The sequence below is a fragment of the Malus domestica genome, chromosome 07 (assembly GCF_042453785.1).
Source record: "Malus domestica chromosome 07, GDT2T_hap1".
Taxonomy (NCBI): Eukaryota; Viridiplantae; Streptophyta; class Magnoliopsida; order Rosales; family Rosaceae; genus Malus; species Malus domestica.
In genome coordinates this window covers 6,050,772-6,071,638 of record NC_091667.1, presented here as the reverse complement: position 1 = coordinate 6,071,638, position 20,867 = coordinate 6,050,772, and the positions used below count along the sequence as shown (strand labels likewise).

Genomic DNA, 20,867 nt, shown 5'->3' with positions numbered 1-20,867 from the left:
TACCGATTACGTCCATGACCCATCCTCTAAACGGCCATGATTTAGTGACCGAATGTAATGACTCGGCCGAGACCCGTTGTATAGGACCATGAATCTGACACTGTATGCACCCTCATGTGAACTCGATACAATCCTTTAATATTCTTGGCCAAAAATAACTGTGTCGTCGAAGCAACCATCGCATTTTACGTCTGGACTGATGAGCTCCGCAAACCCCTTCATGGACTTCTGTGATTGCTTGAGCACTATCTTGGGGGCTGAGGCATAGCAGTAATAGACCATCCTCACCCTTTCGGCATAACTCGTTTTGGTACGTGACATAGTTTGTGGCGTGAACTTTTGTCTTGCGACTGTGTTTGCCATTGGGATTGTCAAGATACTGCATAATGGGCTTTCGCCAATCATCTGGTATTACCTCGACAACGCAAACTTCTATAAGGTCTTGTCGGTCTAACAACGACGGTAAGGACATGACTCTAGTACGTATTACATTGTTGTGTCGGAGGACTTACTGGTTAACCAAGGCCAGGTATAGCTGTCGTAACACGGGTATTTCTCCGCCTAGCTTGCCCCCTAGGAGTTATGCATCGGAGGCGATTTGAGCCAATTTGTCTGCGTTGGTATTATGAATTCGAGAAATATGTTCAAATGTAATACCGTCGAAGGATTCGGCCAAATAGCTGGCGGCCATGTGGTAGGATGCCAGGGTACAACTTATGCATTGAAAAGACCCATTAAGTTGGTTAATCACGAGTTCAGAGTCGCTAAGGATGAGGGCACGGGTTGCCCGCAAGTCATGAAGGATGCCAAGGCCGATAATAAGGGCTTCATATTCAGCCTGATTATTTGTGCCTTTAAAATCCAACTTGAGCGAAAAATACCAACGATCGTGGTTTGGGGATTGAATGACAATTCCGACGCCAGCCGATGATGAAGTACTTGAGCCGTCAAAGTACATCATGCAGTAATTACCGCGTGTTTCAACCATGCCGATTTCGACGTCGGTGCCCCCAAAACCATAGGGGGAAGGGTGTTGAGCGAGGAAATCCGCCAGTGCCTGGCCTTTGACAGCTTTCTGGGGCACGTATTGCAAGCTAAACTCGGACAACGCCATTGTCCACTTCCCAATTCGACCTTTGACGATTGGTCGGGTGAGCATGTAGAGGATGACGTCGGTTTGGGCAATGACTTGGGTGACCGATGGGAGCATGTAATGCTGAAGCTTGGAGGCGGCAAAAAATATGGCGAGACAGAGTTTCTAGACGGCGGAATAATTAACCTCCGGTTGATTGAGATTTCGACTGAGGTAGAAAATAGCCTGTTCTCGTCCGGCATCGTTGTCTTGCACGAGGAGGCAGCTGATGGACTATTCGACCGTCGAGATATATAGCTTGAGAGGCTTCCCGCGCCGGGGTGGAACAAGGACATGTGGTGTCGTGAGGGAGACTTTGATTTACGTAAACGCCGCCTGATGCTCGTCTGTCCACTCAAATTTATCTGAGTCCTTAAGTTTTAAAAGTGTGGAGAACGCTTTCATTTTACCCGCCGAGTTAGTCATAAATCGGCGGAGAAAATTTATCTTCCCGAGTAAGGACTGTAGTTGTTTCTTCATCGTCGGGGGTGGAGCATTGATGATTGCGCGTGCTTTATTTTCATCCACTTCAATCCCACGGTGATGCACGAGGAAGCCGAGAAAATTACCGGCCGACACACCGAAGGCACATTTGGCAGGATTCATTTTGAGGTTGTGTTGACGCATACGGAGGAAAGCCTGTATGAGATCATCCATATGTGTCTGCCAGCGTTTAGATTTAATTACAACATCATCGATGTAGACTTCGATGATGGTTCTAATTAAATCATGAAATATGGTGTTCATTGCTCGTTGGTATGTGGCGCCGGCGTTTTTGAGGTCGAATGGCATGACAACCCATTCGTAAGTGCCGAGTGCCCCCGGGCAGCTAAAAGTAGTCTTGTGTATATCGGCTTCGGCAATGAAAATTTGGTTGTACCCGGCATGTCCATCCATAAAAGATAAGATTGCATGATTCGCCGCGGCATCGATCAACATATCCGAAATTGACATTGTATACTCATATTTGGGAGTTGCCAGATTCAAATTTATGAAGTCGATACAAATGCGCAATGCACCACTTTTCTTTAAAACATGAACGATATTGGCCAACCATTCAACGTATCGAGCTGTCCGAATGAACCCTGCTTTCAAAAGCCGAACTAGTTCATCCTTGATACTAAGTTACACTTCAGTCGAGAATCGTCGAGGTGGTTGACGGAAAGGTTTACATCTAGGTTTAATATGTAATTCATGCTCGACGAGAGTGCAATCTAAGCCAGGCATTTCATGGTAGCTCCAAGCAAAACAATCTTTGAATTCCTCAAGCAGGGCACGAAGTTCGGTTTTCATAGGTTGGGGAAGTAAAACACTAATAAATAAAGGCCGTGGGTCATCGGCCGCCCCAATATTAATTTCTTCCAAGGGGTCCCTGACTTGGGGCCGATTGTTTTCGAGCTTGGCCGGGGCAGCTTGACTTTTGTCAAGAGATAAGATAGGACCATTATCTCATTCGGCGAGGAACTCGACAAGGTTAACGCCCGAATTTGGTTGCTTAGATATAGCATACCAATGAGCCAGCAGTTGTTCCATAGTAGATGAAACCGCGGCCCGACGTTTTTCTCGATCGGTGTCAAACATCGGGGTCGGGGATGAAGTTAGCTAAACCGAGTCTCGTCAAATCCTGATGGACAGTTTCGGCGCCAACCTCAATAGCTTTTTTAACAGAAATCCGAGTCGGCCATCCTTCATCATTGAAACCTTGTAGGGTGATGTAGTTGACGTGGTCATCATAATATCGTGCTTAGATCATGTTAGCTTCGAAGGGCTGATCATCAGCTGGGTGAACAATGACCGATTTGCCGTCCCAAAAAACAAGCATTTGATACAATGATGAAGAAATACAGCTGGTTTGATGAATCCAGTCTCGACCGAGCAGTGCATTATACTCGGTCTTGGAGTTGACGATAAAAAAAGTGGTCATGTGATTACGGAAGGCAATGTTTATCGTTAAAGGAAGCACCCCTTTGGTTTAGGATTTGTCTCTGACAAAACTGCTTATCGTGATCCCGGAGGGAATGAGTTCGTCATTGGAGTGGCGTAACACCTTCATGACGTTTACAGGCATGATATTGACAGTGGCTCCACAGTCGACAAAAACTTTGGAGACTGGATACCCTTCGATATGGGCCGTTACGTACAATGGCTTCAAATGATGAAGTTTGGCCGATGATGAGCGAGGAAACAATTCGGTTAAAGCTGCCTTGAGGTTGTCATCTTTTGTTATCGACTCGTCATCAGCAACAATTACAAAATCAATGTGACCAGCTTCCTCGGAAATTACGTCGCCATCAAGGAAATTCGGTTGAGATGTGCTCGACTGAAAATCAGCGGGCAAAACATGGACCATACTGATTTCCATGTTATCCAGGACCGACGGGCCTATCGGGTTACGATCATCCTCTTCAGCCTCTTCTCTTTCGTGGTCGCCGACTGCGGTATCTGCTTCCGTCGGAGTTGTACCAAGAGACTCCTCCGCTCATTCTTCAATGGTTTGTTCCCGCGGTGTCTCTTTGAAAACCTGTTTATTTTGTGTAGGTGCTTCAGGTGCGTCTGAAATCGGAATTGTGTCTGGGATTGATGCCAGGATACGAGCTTGCTCTTGGTACATTATACGGGCATCCCTGGTGTCAAGATAGGCATCCAACCATGCAACTCATGTTATTTCATCGGCCGTGAGGCCGAAGAGAGAAACGGTTGAAAAAACTTCGAAGTGGTATCGTAAATATTGAAGGTCCTCCATGGAGAAGGAAGGTCGGCTACATCGATATCAGTATATGGATCGACTTCAAAGCCAAGGACTCGAGCTTTTTATATGTGCTGGAACCTAGCTTTCAATCTCGGGTCTGACGTCTTCTGAATAATTCGCTCGGCATCCGGGCAAGTTAGGATGATATCGATTGTATCTTGACATGCTTTCGGCAAACCATATAGATCGTTGGCCGAATGTTTTTTATGAAATTCTTGCATATATTCCAAGGCCTCCCCGAGAAATGGTGGATGTAAATTCCGTCGAATTTTGATCAAAGGTTCTTGTATGGTTGGCGGGGACAGTTTGCTTTCAGCTTCATGCCTGAAATGCTCGAAGCGTGCCTTCATTTCTCCGGGCTGGAGAAGAAATTTGATCCGTTTATCAGCCTCCTCAAATGTGGTTTCAACATCTCGATTGACTAGTCGTTTCCCTTGAACCAGCTCTGTCATAATAGTTGGAGATGGTCATTCATCATCATTGGCAACTGCTTCATTCGGCCGCCATTTAGGGACCGAAATTTCTTGGGCTGCCCGTCGGTGCTCCATGCAGTCTATTCTTTGGTGCCGACGTTTCTGGGATTTGGACAGTGCAGTGTATACACCTTTCGAGGAATGATATGTATACCAACGTTGATCTCTAGGTTCGGGAGGTTTGAAAGTTTTTTGGCTCTGCGATGATTTCGAGCTGCTAGAATTGCAGATGTAATAATCTTCGTCATAAAATGGGGCATCAAAATCTAGGCACTGTTTGACCGAAGGTGTTTCTTCCACCCGTACTTTAAGGCCGAGCCTATAAAAAACCCCTTGATGTTGGCCTGCGTTGAGCTCTTTTTGCTGTGTGGCGGCTGTAGGTTGTTCCATTATAGCCGTAGATAACTTTTCCTTTGGCTCGGTGTTGACATTTGCTTTACACTTTTTGCATAAAAGCGCCGACCCACCTTCTTTGTCAGTGCTGTATTCTGTCGTGGGCTTGACAATAGCGGGTCCTGTTAGAGCTGTAGGTCATTTGTTTGAATGAAAATCAGTAGTGAAACATGGCTGAGAATTCTGATTCAGAACGCGTTGCGTTGTAACAGCTTCGGCCTTCCCTTTTCCTTTGTCCTTAGGTAGGCGTGCATCTACCATATTTACTGTTGCCGTGGGAAATGGGTCAGTATCAACACTTATCTTCTTCTCTGGAAATCTGAGTTTGCCATTATCAATCCAGCTTTCGACGTTGTCTCGAAACACGACGCAATTATTTGTCGTATGTTTGCTTGAATTATGGTATTTGCAATATATCTTTCCTTTAAGCTCTTCGACCTTGGGAATGTTATGCCCAGGCCAAAGTCTGATGATCCTCGCTGATAACAATTGATCAAAAATTGCATCGGCCTTTGTAATATCAAAAGTATAAACTTTTGACGTTTTCATTGTTTCCTCATTGGCCGAGCGGGTTTTGACTTCCTTAGAGTCAATTTGAGTCAGCGCCTTGCAAACGTATGACCTATCTATTACTATTTCAACTGTGTCCATGCTAACGCATTCACCTTCGGTCGATGTGTAACTGACAGTGGGATTTTTGTAGATTGTCCCTCGAGATGGAGAGTTCAAAATCTTTTCTTCGCGGAGCAAATAATCATATTGCTCGACATGCTGGGCTAGTTCATACATATCCCGAAAGTTTACCTTTAAGAATTTTTTTTTGTATTCTACGTCAAGACCGTTCAGAGCAAGTCTGACGAATTCGACTTCGGGGAGAGGTACTCGGCACCAATTCCTGGCTGATTTAAATCTGGTAAGATAATCCATTGGTGACTCGTCGAATGCTTGAGCCATCCTTGCTAACGAGGACACTGGCATTTCCATCCCTGGCCGATAAAACTGCTCATGAAATTTCTCGACCAACTCCTCCCAGCTCTGGACAGAATTCGGTGGGAGGTTGATATACCAAGCAAACGCTGAACCGGTCAGCAAAAAGTTGAAAAGTCGCAGCTTGTGAAAGTCGCGATGAAACGAGCCACATGTTCTAACGAGGATAAGGATGATTCTCCAGCGAAAAGGCTGAAATCCAGGATTTTGAAACCTCTAGGGTATTTTAACTGTTCCACATAAGCTGGATACGAATGTATAAATTTAGGGAACTTCGACCCTTTCTTCATGGCCGAATCGATCATCCGTTGGACCTCGGTCATATCGATGGGTGTTGCTTTCACTCTTTGGTCGCATCCCTCTGACCTACTATTCTATCCTCCTCCTGTTTCCAAGTTAATTGGTTTGAGCCGAGCAGGGATTGACTTGGCCGGTGCACTTGGTAATAGATTATTTCTTGGTGGCAAGTGCTGGGCAAGATCGAAAGACCTATCGTCGCTGACCTTACTAACCAGTATTTCGAGTAATCTGGTTTGTGCCTCACTGGTATTGCGTATCACGTCATGAAGTTTATCGATTCCTCGACTAAACATCTGTTCAACCGTTTGAGATTGCTCGTCAAGTCGTTTTCGAAGAAACGACCTTGTTGGTGGATCAGATCCTTCGCCACCATCCTCGTCACAATCCTCTATTATCCCTTCATTGAGAACGCAGGTGTTCCTGTCAGGGATTTCAAGACTGTGAAACTGACCGCCGAGATTAACTTCCCTTTCTCGACGAGTCACGCTCGTGGACTCAGGTGTTACGGTGCTGATGGGATTCTGCGCCTGTGGCACACTTTGTCCTATGTTCTGAATTGGCAGATCGGCTGTTGATTTTCCCATAGTTTTCTTTTTTACCGATCGCGTTTCAATTGGCATGAACTTTGTAGTTTAGCACTGGGTCTCACTGGGCGTGCCAAAATGTTGACCCTAAAAACTACCAAGCCTACGTGGCGCGCATGCCGAGTAATCTATAAGCTAACTAAGTCATTCGGTGAATGCGGGGCTTGCCAACTAGTCGGCCAAGCTCGGCCGAGGAGTAAATTTATTGATGTTGTGTTGGGTGCGCGGCTGACTTCTGCGTCTTGCGATTGCGACTGAGGAAGGAACACGTCTCGGCCTCTTGGGTTCTCGAACCTGAAGACAAGGCTACTATTCTTACGAAGTTCACGAATCGCCGTCGTTGGATTCGGTCACAGTGATGTTGTTCGTCAGAGTAAACTCACGCCGAATCGACACCAAAGTGTAAAGGCACAAATACTCAAAGTGAATATAAGTCTTAATAGTGAACGTGGTTCGGCCTTCTGAATGCCGAACTCTAAATCCCACTTGAGAGTATCCAATCATAAAATAACTCGGTGTGCAATGCGCTGAGCTTAGTAAACTGTAACACCTCAATTCGCCGAGAAGGCTAATGAGATGACCTCAATCAATAAGGATTCAGAAATCCTTCTCGACCGAGACTTGGATAGGTAACCAACCGTCCTCGCCGCAGTGTTGTTGATGCCAACAGAAGATGCTGCGAGACCGACTGATTCTACGGTGACAGAGCTATCTATGCTGACTTAAGATATCATCGGTTGCTTTCACAGTGCTGTTGATGCCAACGGAAGATGTGTCAGCGAAAAGAGAAAATAAAAATCTCAAAGTTGTTGAGAGAGTTTGTGCAGGGCAGTTGTGTGTTGAATTGGAGGGGCCTGAATGATGTACAACCTCCTCTATTTATAGCACCGGATACCTTGAAGGTCGAGTTAAAACCATACCCAGAATAGGACTTTTTCTCCTGATCAAATACCAACTTGACTAGTCTTATTTTCACCATAATTGTGAACCTAGTCCTTTATTAAGCCGGATTCACTTCCGGGTTATTAATCTTGCCGAGACTCCTCATTGCACCAGGATTCGACTCGTCTTGCAGCATGGCTTAACTGACCCAGGTTCGGAAGCCCACGACCTAATCGGTCCAGAACTAAACGCTGGGCCGAGAATAATTCTATACTCGGCCCAAACTGATATTTTTGGGCCCAAACAGTTATATGTCAAATAATAAACCTATTTAAAATAATAAACTCAAATCCTAAACATAAGTATAGTTTTTTAAAGTGTAAATAGGCGCTTATTATGTGTTATATATTAAATTTATTTAGATCTGCCTAGTTCGCCTAGGCCCCAACTCGCCACCTGAGTAGCCCCTATCCTAGCGTGCCTTGATTAGAACCACCCGATGGTAGAATTTTGGATCCGCCACTAGTTATATTAAAAAGTCTCTTGAAGATGCTCTAAGCCTCTAACACTATAAACATCTATATAAAAAGCTCTAAATTTTTATTAACTAGCAAGTCAAAAGTGCCAAAAAATTAATTTAGCTATTTAGTTTAACTTTCCATCTCCAACAACACTCTTTATTTTAACAAACTCTGAATATTTTGTTATTAACAATTCAACCCCAACTCATTTATTTTTATATCTTATGCCCTATATCTTAATTAGGCTGCTTACTCTTTCATTAGTTGAGTGAAGATTACTATGATCTTTCATTACGTTTCGGTAAGTAAAGTGAAAAATATAGCATTCTTCCCAGAGATAATTATCGAATATTCTAGAAAATTTATGCAGACTGCTGGGATTTTGTTAAAATCAACTGTAAGCAAAAAGATATGTGTGTAGCTTTTGGGTTACTAGGATTGAATGACTATCAATTAAAAGGGAGTTGCATTATAAAAAATCAGTAGATATACACTAAAAAAAAACTGACTTGGGAGATGAATTCTGTTACGTCTCTTAAGGACAATGTTCGTCACGAAAAAAGATAAGGCTATGAAATTCCGTCAGGTAAAAATCGTCGAGCAAAAGCAGTCGTAAAACACTTTCGTCGGGCAACGAGGTCTTGCCTGATGAACATGGCGACTAAACTTCATCGAGCAAGTCTTCGTTGACGGTCGAGGCCCCGCGGACAATGTTTCACTCGACGAAAACTTGTCGTTGTGCAAAAACTAAATTTTTATAAAAATAGTTGTTTGTCAACTTTGCCCGCCGACATGCTTTAACTGAAGAGGAAAAATTAGTTGATATCGTTGGCCGAAGGATAGGGTCGTCGTGCAACATGTACATTAAATTAAAAAAATAATTAACTATTATTATATTAATATCATAATATTAAACAAATTTATTTAATTAATATCAAAGTTCTTACAACATTATTGAAAAGAAAAAATTATTCCGGATAATAAACAACTTCACTCGTCCCATGGAAGATGTTATTTCCAGAATTTATAAATTCTGAAAATAACCACAGAGCCACTCCCACTAGTCCATTGTATTTGCAAATTCATGGGATGGATGGGTCAGAGCTTCTTCATGACTTGCAAAGTCCTGTACTGGGTGTGCAGCTCGAACATCCACTTTTTGAATCTCTTAGTTCACAGCCGATTAACGCAGTCTAACGTACGCGAGTGTTCTACATTAATATCAAAATTGATCTGAAATAGACAAAAAACAAGTGTTAGTTATAAAAGTACAATAATTTAGTAATTATCATAATTAAATTATTAAAATATTATAAATAAAAAAAACACTTGAGTTGAGAGCTCTGCCATTAGGGCTTGCTTCACTTCGGAGGAGATGTTCCTCCATTTATGGGTAGTCAAAGGGCAGTTAAGGCAGATGATTACACGTATCGATTAATTCAACATTGAATGAACCCGTGGGGATGCTGGACGCCCATGTCTTGTGTCAAATTCAACCATGACTCGTTAGCCAAGAAAAATGGTGACGACAATGTGGCGCCTAGGTATCTATGTAAAAAAATTCTAGAAATTCCCAACTTTTCTAAATATGTCTAATATTTTATAAGAATTTATAATATACACAAAAATGGTGATATTTCCTAAAAAATTGTAATATAACAAAAAAATTATCTTTATCATATCACCCGATGTCTTATCCCACCTTGTCTCACTCCCCAACCGTTCCCATCCCCACTCATCTCCCTCCCCAACCATCCCCATCCCTACTCGTCCCCTTCCCCAAACATGTACCCCTCTTCACGGTTCCTGTCCCCAAACCTTTTTTATTCCCCAAACCTGTCCCCCTCACCACCCGTCCCCCTCCGCAACTCGGCCCTACAACCTATCTCTCAACATTCCAAACCTATCCCTCAACAATCTCCCCAATTGTTTTTAAACAAAATTCTTACAAATATTAAAACATACTAATCAAGAACACATTCACAATATATATATAACAAATTCACAATATAAACTAAGAACACATGATTTAATTACAAATTTCACAACTTCAAAATTATTAAGATTAAATGTAATATCTTTGCGGGACTATGAGAGATAGAGAGATTTGGGAAGAGATGTTGTAGGTGAATGCTAAAGAGGGAGCCGATCAGTTTACAATGGATGAATTTTGGAGAGAGAGAAAGAGAGTGAATTTGATGAAAATGATGAATTGCAAGAAATGGAGAGATCTTGGCCTGATAAAAAGGAAAAGGCCTTTGTGCGACAAAACCATTCTGTTGGAACCAAATTCGTGCACCATTGTGAGTGGTGGTTGAGCACAAACTCGAGTAACCTGCAAAACAGTAAACAACCGTGAGCAAGCCTGAGACCGATGCAGGAGGAGGGGGTGTGCTGTCCAAAGGCTCTTCGATGGTCAAGTTAGTCAGTGATTTTCGACTCAAGCAGTGGGCTAATGTATTGAAGTATTTAGATTGGCATTACAATAGATGAACCTAGATGGGTGTATTATACCGTGGGGAGATAGACATTTTTAGGATAGAATCCTCGTTCTAAGCCGGGAGAATCTCTTAGAGGATATCTAAAAGTAGATATTTCATCCTCTTAGTAGTTATGATTACTTGCAGCACACGCCAATTCCTAGATTATAGGAACTCCAAGACTTAAAGGATCTAATTATGGCCATATTTGGATCAGATCACGTGTTCTGCGGGACAAGCATGGTCATCCAGTGGAGTCGCTAGGACTACGCTTATTACCCTGGAATAGGGTGATGGTAACACCGCTGTTATGTCTAATACAGCTCCGCCTCGGAGCTGGTGAGTCCATGACCGAACTTCTAAGGTAACTGTATTTGGATCAGCCTTACTTTGACTCAAGAAAATCATGGTCCCATAATTGCCCTTAACCATTTATCTAAGAGCCAAATTGTTCCTTTTGAGGATGAATTGTTAACCAAAGATGATGCCTTTTGGAGTAAGCTAGAAAACATACCGTTTAGTCTTTAGATTCTTTGTGAGCTAGTTTGGCACTCTGACAAAGCGGGGTAGTTGGTTGCTTCGGTTTCCATCACACGACCTCTAGAATCGTGAAAACTCAACTGCAATGATGATGAACGCCTCTATTTTGTGTGCATGATTCTCCACACGTTTCATTAATTGGCTTTGATCTTTGCACATATTGATCCCAAGGTACACGACTCTTTGTTTTCAATGGTGAAATCTTCTAATGATTTGCTTTTAAATAACTGCTTCTCTTTTGAGATTTTCACAACCACTTTCGTTTCTGCATTATTGAACTCTTATGTTCTAACCAAAGCTTCCGTTGTCAGTTTCTTCTTTGATCCTTTGATGTCGAGAATCCTCCAACCAAAATTCTTCCTTGTGTTTGTCGATTTCTGTCAAACAAAGCTAAATATTTCCTTATTTAGCCATAGTTCTATCTTAATGTCTTTCACTTCTTGCGATTTATTTCATAACATTCATCATTTTCTGGCACTCACGATGCAGGATTTGCATTTGAGTCCAATCTCCTCGAGGTGTTGAGGTTACATTAGGGTTTTCCATCACCGTTTTCTTCCTCTTCCTCTGCTTATGGACGACGACGGTGGAAAATTTCCATCAAAATGCTCACCCTCAATGTAGTGTTGTGCTCAGAATGCAGCAAGATGGGCATAGTATGCCACTGATCTGATAGTGGTATCTTTTTCAACACTAATGATTTTGGTCCAACATGTCGCCTTGTCTTCAAGATTTTCCTTTTGCTAGGGGGAGAGCTTGTCTCCCCCAAACACTATACCCATTTGGTCCCTCATATTGGGAATTGGATAATGAGTATGTGCTTGTGTGACTATTTGTTTTGTCTTTGTAAATGTGAAGAGATTCTTAATCCAATAAATTATTGTAAAGTAAACGAACTTTAAGTAATAAATAAGCAACATAGCAGAATGCGAATAAGTTTATGGGCCTAGGACATGGCTAAAAAAGCCTCCTTGATAATGTTGATTCAGAAAAACATTACCTCCCAAACTTAGCATCCGTAAAGGATCCTCGTCGCAATAGTTGGAGGACCACCTTGCTTCGGTACCAGGAATTGAACATTAAACAATTGAAAGACCCTTTGCTCCATGCTTATCAATACATTTATCGGATTGAAGAAGTTTAAGTTTGAAGCTACCTGTGAAAAGAAAATTAAATGATAATCAACTATTTTTACCTGCCCTAGTCTTTGGCTGGCAATTTTTGACATGACCTGTTAACCGGACACGAAACGACATGAAATTAACAGGTTTTCGGGTCGATATAATAATGAATCGAGTCGTTATCAAGTAACCCAATAAGCACCAGTTAAAATAATGGGCTGATATAGGTATACACGTACGTACCCATTACACAATAAGAAAAATATTAATTTAATAATTTTATACCACTAAAATAGTATAATTTAATCCCCAACCGAACTGAAAGTTAAATATATATATAAATTAAATGTAGAAAATTGATGATTGTTGGATCAGCTGAAATTTAATCTCGGCCACCTAATGTTTTTCTCAGCTCTAAATCAAACTCTCTCTCATCATATAACTATTGAAGACAATAAATCAGGCCAAAGTTCCAATACTATTTTTCCCATGATGATCGATGAAAATTGAAGGATTTTGTAAAAAGAACAACATGCAAGCTCTGAGTTTCTTTGGCAAGGTCTTAACTTCTAAGAAAGGCTTCACAACCTTGAAAAGAAAAACTCCTTCATTTTTCATATCCTTGGACATTTGATATTTTGTAGTAGTGTATTGATGTTTTTTTTTATTAGGCTCTTATTTTGGAGTATGCAGTAGTTAACAACAAATGTGTTTTTATGTTTTGAAGTAATTTTTATGTGACAATGTGGTATGTTCAAATTTATAAAAAAAATATTTTTCTAAACGGGTCATAATGGGTTGGGTCATTTTACTTGTAGGGTAAAATGACCCGAAATGACCTGACCTGTTAAAAACCTGTTAAGATAATAGGTGTGACACGACATAACTTGTTAAGATAACATGTGTTACATGAAAACGACACGAACACGATAAACATGGCCTGTTTGCCAGGCCTACTTGCAACGTAGTAAAAAAATGGATTTTTCTTTCTAAACTAGATCACATGTCCGTTTCTAGTGAATTTTAAACAAAAGTTCTTTGGAAACTTGGTCGTCGGCATGTGGGTCGGAAACACTTTTTGAATCCTTTTGTCAAACCTTATGTGTCAGACCTGAGTGTTTCCTATCAGACCACCTTGGTTGACTTGGCCAAAGTTTTTCCGCGTATCAGAGCTATTTTGGAATAAAATTCCTCTTTGGGATTACCTAGTCTGGATGCCCTTTTTGAACCTGCTAACATACGAATACTTGGCTTAATATGCTGGTTCAGGATAGAAGTAGTCGTACTCGGGGCCGGAGTTTAGAGCCACATTCGAATGATTTCCGGATCGCCCTTTTGACTATTCCGCATAATGGCGTAGAGCCTAGGTTTGAATGTTATAATCCACAACCTTACTGTTTGTGTAAAGTCTAATTTAAAGTGTTTAGGTTTCCTTTTTAAATATTGTATTTGTGTACCACATGCTTAATCTAGCTTTAGAATAAACTCCAATTATGGGCTATTGCTACTGGAGGAAATGTTCATGAAGTGGCTTATTTCACATCAAAAGGTTTGTTCATGCATGTGCATTTCCTATCACTTTTTGTGTTGCATTATGTCTAGTTTGATTGTCTAGTCAGTTTTGCGCGCTGACTTCCAGCTGTTTAGGCACACTAATTAAGATAGTCCACATGGGCTAAATGACACCTTTCTAATGGTAGTTAGTTTCTTGCCATTGATTTGCCTAGATCTCTTTTGTAGCCGACAAATGTCCTTGGGATAAGTTAGCTGATGGAAAATTTGATTTTCTTGGGTATATTTACTTCTAGGGTTTTAGATTGTTCTTAGGGGTTTTAGAACTTAGTTTTTAGAGAGAGATAGTTGTCTTCAAGGCTTTAAGCTTGCATCTTCTTCAATTATGAAACCCTAACTACCAAACCTTCCTCATGCATTAAACACCCAATCATTGTATATTAGGGTTGCATTGTTTTAAGGTTTTGCATTTATGTCTTCGTTTGGTTTTAAGCTTTAAATTCGTTTTTAGACCAAGCTTTTTGATTCAAGTTAGATTCTTCCTTCAACTGTTTGACTGGAGAACCTGAATGGTCATTTAAATCCAGATTTCATGTGCATATTATAAAATCATATCATATCATTGATCGTCTTGATCTCAGTGCCACAAGGTGATGAGCTCAGGAGGAGCTGCTACTTCGTGAAGACCAAAGGAGTCCGTCTCGTGTAAGACAATGTTGCATAAAGGTAAAGTTGCTCCATAGATAGGGATCTAGAAATTGAGCTTGTGTGGTCTTTTTATGAACCTTTATTTATACTAGTGGATTGGACTCAGTGGAGAGTCCCCAGTTTTTTAACCCAGAGGTGGGTTTTTCCAGCTAAAAATATCTTGTGTTCAAGTTATTTTTATTGTGTCACGTATCTCACATACACATACTTGATACATATATCTGTTGAACATTTAAACGGTATGTGTTCACAATCTTGCCCTCTTGACACATTAATAACTTGCAACAAACTGATGCCTTGCTGACTATGATAGTTTTTGGTAACTGAAATTGGTAATTGAATCTTTGATTTGTTGATTAACAAATCTATTTGAGTTGACTAGCAGGCTTGACTAGTCAGTCTAGCATATTATAATTTTTATATACAGGATATTCTGCTTGGTCCCAATTTCAATTGGTATTAGAGCTTTGCTCTAGATATACATAGAGTGATATATGAGATTTACTGGTATTAGGTGGAATCCCACCATGGATCGTGTCGTGTCAGTGGCTCATGCAATACACATCCGTTCTTTGATGGTACAAATTATGCTGCTTGGAACGAGAAGTTTCAGATATTCATTGAGGCTTAAGATCTTTTAGCTATTGATTATATTTCTCTTAAGTGGAAGGCTTCATCGAGGCTAGTCAATAGAAAGTCTGTGATTAAGCCAAAAGGTGAATGGACTCAAGAAGAAATTGCTTCGGCCATGGCTAATAGGAAAGCAAAGAATGCAATTGTTTCTGCCATTTTGTCTAATCAGTTTGCTCATGTTTGATATTTCACAACTACCAATTAAGGTTGGGACAAACTCCAAATTCTTCATTAGGGTGATAAACAAGTGAGAAACTTAAAGCTTTAAATGACCATTTTGAAATTTGAAGATTTGAGAATGCTCGAGTCTGAGACTTCCTTGGTCTTCTTTGAGAACATTGAAATGTTAACAAATAAATGTCTTGGGGTTAATGAAGCTTATTGATTAAACAACCGTTGTTCAAAAGATTTTGAGATGCTTGCCCAAGAGATTTCAAGCAAAGAAGGCTGTCATTCAAGAGTTTCAGGACCTAAATGAGATCAAGCTTGGAAAATTAGTTGGGAAGCTCATTACCTATGACTTGGAGCTTGAAATGGATGAAAGTGACTCCAAGAAGATAAAAGAAGTGGCCTTTCAAAGTGTTGAGAAATGTGAGGTTGTTGGTGATGAGTGTAGACATGTCTCAGAAGATGATCTTGCCCTATTTGTCAAACAATTCAGAAGAATTCTAAAAAACAAAGGAAATGATTCTAAATAGTTTGGTAAGTCATCAAACAATCGGGAAAAAAAATCTACTGGAGTGAAGCACAAAAGGTTCACTAGAAAAAGAGACAAAGGTGTGTTAAAGGTACCTGGTCCCTACTTTACATGTGGGGGAAGTGGGCACCGTGCTGCTGATTATGGTAACATCAAACTCCTTGGTCAAAAGAATAAAAAGGCGATGATGGTTACTTGGAGTGATAAAAATGATCAAGGTTCTGTGCATTCTGATGAGTTATCAGACAATGAAGAAAAGATTGTTGCTTTTGTTGCTCCAATTGAGGAAGTGTCTCTGAGTGATGATGATTCTGTTCTGAATGACAATGAGGAGATGTCGTATGATGAATTGTGCATCAAGTATGATTCTCTCTTTGATGAGACTTGTACTACAAAAGTGGAGAGGATTGAGCTAACTAAGAAGGTTGTTGTATTACAGAAAGAAAACATGTCTCTTTGTCTAGTTAGAATTGAACTGGATGAAAAAATTGGTTATCTTGAGGCCTATGTTGAGGAGCTGAATGAGAAGGCTTTTAATTGCAATGAAAAAGTTGAAAAGGATGATGTTATTACTACTCTTGAAGCTCAGGTTCAAAAATTACTAGAATCTCAAGAGAACTTGATGAATCAAATTCATGCATTGAAGGCAAATAATGTGATGTATCATGAAGTCAACAGGAAACAGCTACTTGAACTGAACGAGGCAAATGATAAGGTTATTCGTCTCATTATTAAGGTTGAAAATTTGACAAGATGCTGAGTATCGGAAAACTATACGATGACAAAAGTGGTCTTGGTTATGTAGAAAGTGGCTCAATTTCTATCCCCACCAAAACAAAATTTGTGAGAGAATCTAGGGCTATATCTTAGAAAGTCAAACCATGTCCAAAGACAAGATCTGTTCCTACATGTCATCACTGCGGTGAAGTTGGGCACATTCGTCCAAAATGTAGAAAATTGTACTTTGGAAAGACTAATTTGCTGAAGGGTCAGGTAGATCGCTTGGTCATCGAAGTCAACAGAATTGCTTAGCTTGTTCAGTCTTCTTCATCTGGAAATATTAAGCAAAGTCCAAAGTGGGTTCAGAAGGCCTTGAACATGTGTCTTGTTGTTCTAAATGCTCTATCTATTACCAAGCCAAATGTATGGAATCTTGATAGTGGGTGCACTTGTCACATGACTAGAGACAAGGAGGCTTTCTCATCTCTTACTCCTTTTATTTGCGGTGGTGTTGTGTTTGGTGGTGGATACAAGTCTCAGATCACAAGGAAATGTGATATCAAAATCCCTGGATTACCTAAGCTTGAAAATGTTAGCTATGTTGATGGGTTGAAGTCAAATCTCATTAGCATTAGCCAATTGTGTGATGATGTGGTTGATGAAGTGTGCTTCTCAAAAAGAGGGTGTTGGACTGTGGATGAACATGGAAAGAACTTGCATGTACTCCCGAGATCTGGAGACAATTGCTACATTCTTGATGTCTCTAAAGTTGCTGAATACTCCAAGTGCCACAAAGCTATTGATGAAACTAGTATATTGTGGCATAAGAGACTTGGGCATGTAAACTTCAAGTACCTTAAGAAGTTGTCCAAACATGAGGTTGTGAAGGGCCTTCCATCTATTTTTGTTTCTGACTCCTATGTTTGTGGATCATGTATGTAGATATGTAAATTTCATTGCATACAAATGATGCATCACACATCTCCACGTGGCATAGGACCCATCACAAATGGACAAGTCATAAATGACATGTAGCACAAATCAAGCAAAGGAAGCTCAAAAGCATTCTAAAATGTAGCAAATGGGAATAAATCTCCTTAAAATTGGCAAGGGGCCCAAATTGCTCCCAAAACTGAAAAGAAAGTTAAAGCATCTTCATAAAACAAGCAAGAATTGAAGATTGCTCACAAAATAGGCAAGAAAGCCCTATAATTCGGGCAAGCAAGGGAAAGTGGCTGAACTTAAGACACAAAAATGCCTAAATTCTCCCATGGATGAATCAAGACACAAATCAAAGTCAAATCCATCCGAAGACATGGCTTTGGAAGTCTATAAATACAAGGTCCCAAACACAAATAAGGGTCGGCAATTCTACACCCAGAGGAACCTCTGCACCAAATCTTTGAAGACTAATATGCTACCAAAGCCCTTTTCAAAGAACGCACAACCAAAGCTGAAGCTTTCTTTCAACCAAAGACGAAGCATTCCCTTGAAGAATGAACAAGCATTGCCGATTCCTTCAAAACTTTGTTGCAAGCTCAAAACTTGTAACGATGTTCAATTCAAGATCAAGTTGTCAAGACCCTTGAATCAACAAAACCCCGCATCAACATCACCTTTGTCGTAGGTCATACACAAACCTTGAGGTGAAAACTATCCACACATTGTTTCAAGCTCAAAGCTTGAAGCAAATCATTCAATCATTCGTCCGAGATCAAGTCATCGCGACTCTTGGATTAACAATCAACCATCTACATCAAATTTAAAGACTGAATCAGAGGGAAAATTATATATAGAGATTGTAACCCTATAAATTCATCAATACAAATCTACTTTGTACACGTGTTCTCGTTTCATTCGTTACAAAATTTTCGTGTTTACAATGTCAATTGGGAAAACAATCTAGGGTGGCACACAAGAAAGTGACTGACATTGGAACAACTAAGCCTCTTCAATTAGTTCATATGGATCTTGTTGGACCAATTTAGACTTTATCTCTTGGTGGTAAGAATAACATCTTGGTAATTATGGATGACTACTCTAGATTTACTTGGGTATGCTTTTTAAGGGAAAAATCTAATACCTTTCAATAGTTCCTCACTATGTACAAAGTAATGTTGAATGAATCTCTGTCTAGCCATCTTGCTCTAGTCAGAATTAGAATTGATCATGGAACCGAATTTGAGAATGCTCGCTTTGATGATTTCTGTTCAACCAACGGCATCAAGCATGAGTTTTCTGCTCCAATCATCCCTCAACAAAATGGTGTAGTGGAAAGAAAAAAAATCGTGTTTTGATAGAGATGACTAGGGTGCTACTTAAGAGCAAAAACTTGGCAAAGTATTTTGGGTTGAAGCCATGAACACCGCTTGCTACATCTCAAATCGAGTGTTTCTCAAACCTGGCACTCATTTAACACCTTATGAACTCTGGCAGGGTAACAAGCCAATGGTAAAGTATTTCAAAGTCTTTGGGAATGGGTGCTACATTCTACGTGATCGAGAACATCTTGCAAAGTTTGATACTAAGAATGATGAATGAATATTCTTGGGGTACTCCAACACAAGTTAGGCTTTTACAATTTAAGGACAAAGACCATCATGGAGTCCATAAATGTCAAGATTGATGACACTGATGTTCCTCCCTATTTGGCAATTGAAAATGATGTTGTGTTATTTTGCTCTTCTAAGGATAACGGTGATGCTTCTGGTGAGTCAAGTATGGTGTCAGAAAATGACAACGAAAGTGAATCAAGCACCAATCAAAGATTCTCATGTCCTATTCAAGGATAAACTGAAGTGGGCTAGAGATCATCGTGATGAGGAAATTGTGGGTTCGATTGACAAAAATGTTAGAACTCGAAGACAAATAACTAATGAAGTTGCAAATGTTTGCTATGTCTCCCAAATTGAGCCCAAGAATATCAAAGATGCTCTAACTGATGAAGAATAGGTCTTAGCCATGTAGGAAGAGCTAAATCAGTTTGAGAGGAATGAAGTCTGGTCCCTTGTTGATCGTCCATCGAACACTAATGTTATTGGCACAAAATGGATTTACAAGAACATGTCTGGTGAGTCAGGAAATGTGGTCAGAAATAAGGCCAGGCTTATTGCTCAAGGATACTCTCAACTTGAAGGTGTTGATTTTGATGAAACCTTCGCTCCTGTTACTCTCTTGAATTAGTTAGACTTCTTTGTGCAATTGCATGACATTTAAAGTTCAAGATTTTTCAAATGGATGTCAAAACCGCATTCCGTAATGGATATCTTAATGAAGAAGTCTACATGGAACAACCTAAGGGTTTTAAGGATCCTCACAAGCCAGATGGGGTGTTCAAACTAACGAAAGCTCTCTACGGTCTTAAACAAGCCCCAAGTGCTTGGTATGACAGGTTGTCTTCTTATCTTCTTGCTTATGGTTGTACTCGTGCCTTTGTTGATAAAACCTTGTTTGTTAAAAAGGTTCAATCTCATGTTGTGATTGCTCAAGTGTATGTGGATGACATAGTTGTTGGGTCTACTTCTGATTCTCTTGTGAAACAATTTATCAATATGATGACGAATGAATTTGAGATGAGCTTGGTTGGTGAATTAAACTACTTCCTTGTACTTCAAGTAAAACAAGAAAAGGATGGCATCTTCATCTTTCAAACAAAGTATGCCAAGAACTTAGTGAAGAAGTTTGGCAAGAAATGAGTACGAGTAGCATATATCCAAGCAATAAAGGATATATATGATGGAGCAAGAATTGCAGTAAGAACTCATAAAGGACAAACTGAAAATTTTCCTATAACCATAAGGTTACACCAAGGCTCAGCTTTAAGTCTTTACCTTTTTATATTGGTAATGGACGAGTTAACGAGACAAATTCAAAATGATATCCCTTGGTGTATGCTTTTCACAAATGATATAATGCTGATAGATGAAATGCATGAGGAAGTACATTGGAGCTTAACTTTTGGCTAGGAGTCTAAAGGTCTTTGTCTAAGTAGGTCAAATGCATAGTATATGGAGTTTTAAGTTTAGTGGAATAGGCGTCCAAACGAGGTAGGAATGATGATTGGATCATGAAGTACCAAAGATGAACTCTTTCGCTATCTTTGATCTATCTTGCAAAAGAATGGAGAATCCAAAGGAGATTTATATCATGGTATATAAGCTGGATGGCTGAAGTGGAAAAGTGCATCAGGTGTGTTGTATGATCTTCATTATTGGAACCAATGATGATCATTATTGCACCTCCTTTCCCATCCGTTATCCTTATGGCTCCATCCACATTTAGTTTCACAAACCCTTCATTAGGAGGCAACCACCGTGATTGTTTGGTTTTGCTCACTCTACTGGTTCTTCATTGGCTTCCTGGAAATCATGAATCTAATTGAAAGTGATGTGAATTAAAGCCATAGCATCTGCACTAAAACTTCCCATACCAAGCT

The 20,867-nt window shown here is 40.3% G+C and overlaps 2 protein-coding genes across 2 annotated transcripts; one reads left to right on the top strand and one right to left on the bottom strand.

Annotated features, from left to right (window-relative positions):
• Positions 1-580: 580 nt before the first annotated feature.
• Positions 581-1,210, bottom strand: LOC139197649 (uncharacterized). The gene has a single exon (XM_070825585.1). It carries the CDS (start codon positions 1,208-1,210, stop codon positions 581-583), a length of 630 nt encoding a protein of 209 aa, XP_070681686.1.
• Positions 1,211-15,130: 13,920 nt separating this feature from the next.
• Positions 15,131-17,374, top strand: LOC139197648 (uncharacterized). The gene is made up of 4 exons (XM_070825584.1): positions 15,131-15,193; positions 15,423-15,611; positions 15,714-16,427; positions 16,754-17,374. Exons 1-4 carry the CDS (start codon positions 15,131-15,133, stop codon positions 17,372-17,374), a joined length of 1,587 nt encoding a protein of 528 aa, XP_070681685.1.
• The last annotated feature ends 3,493 nt before the right edge of the window (positions 17,375-20,867 follow it).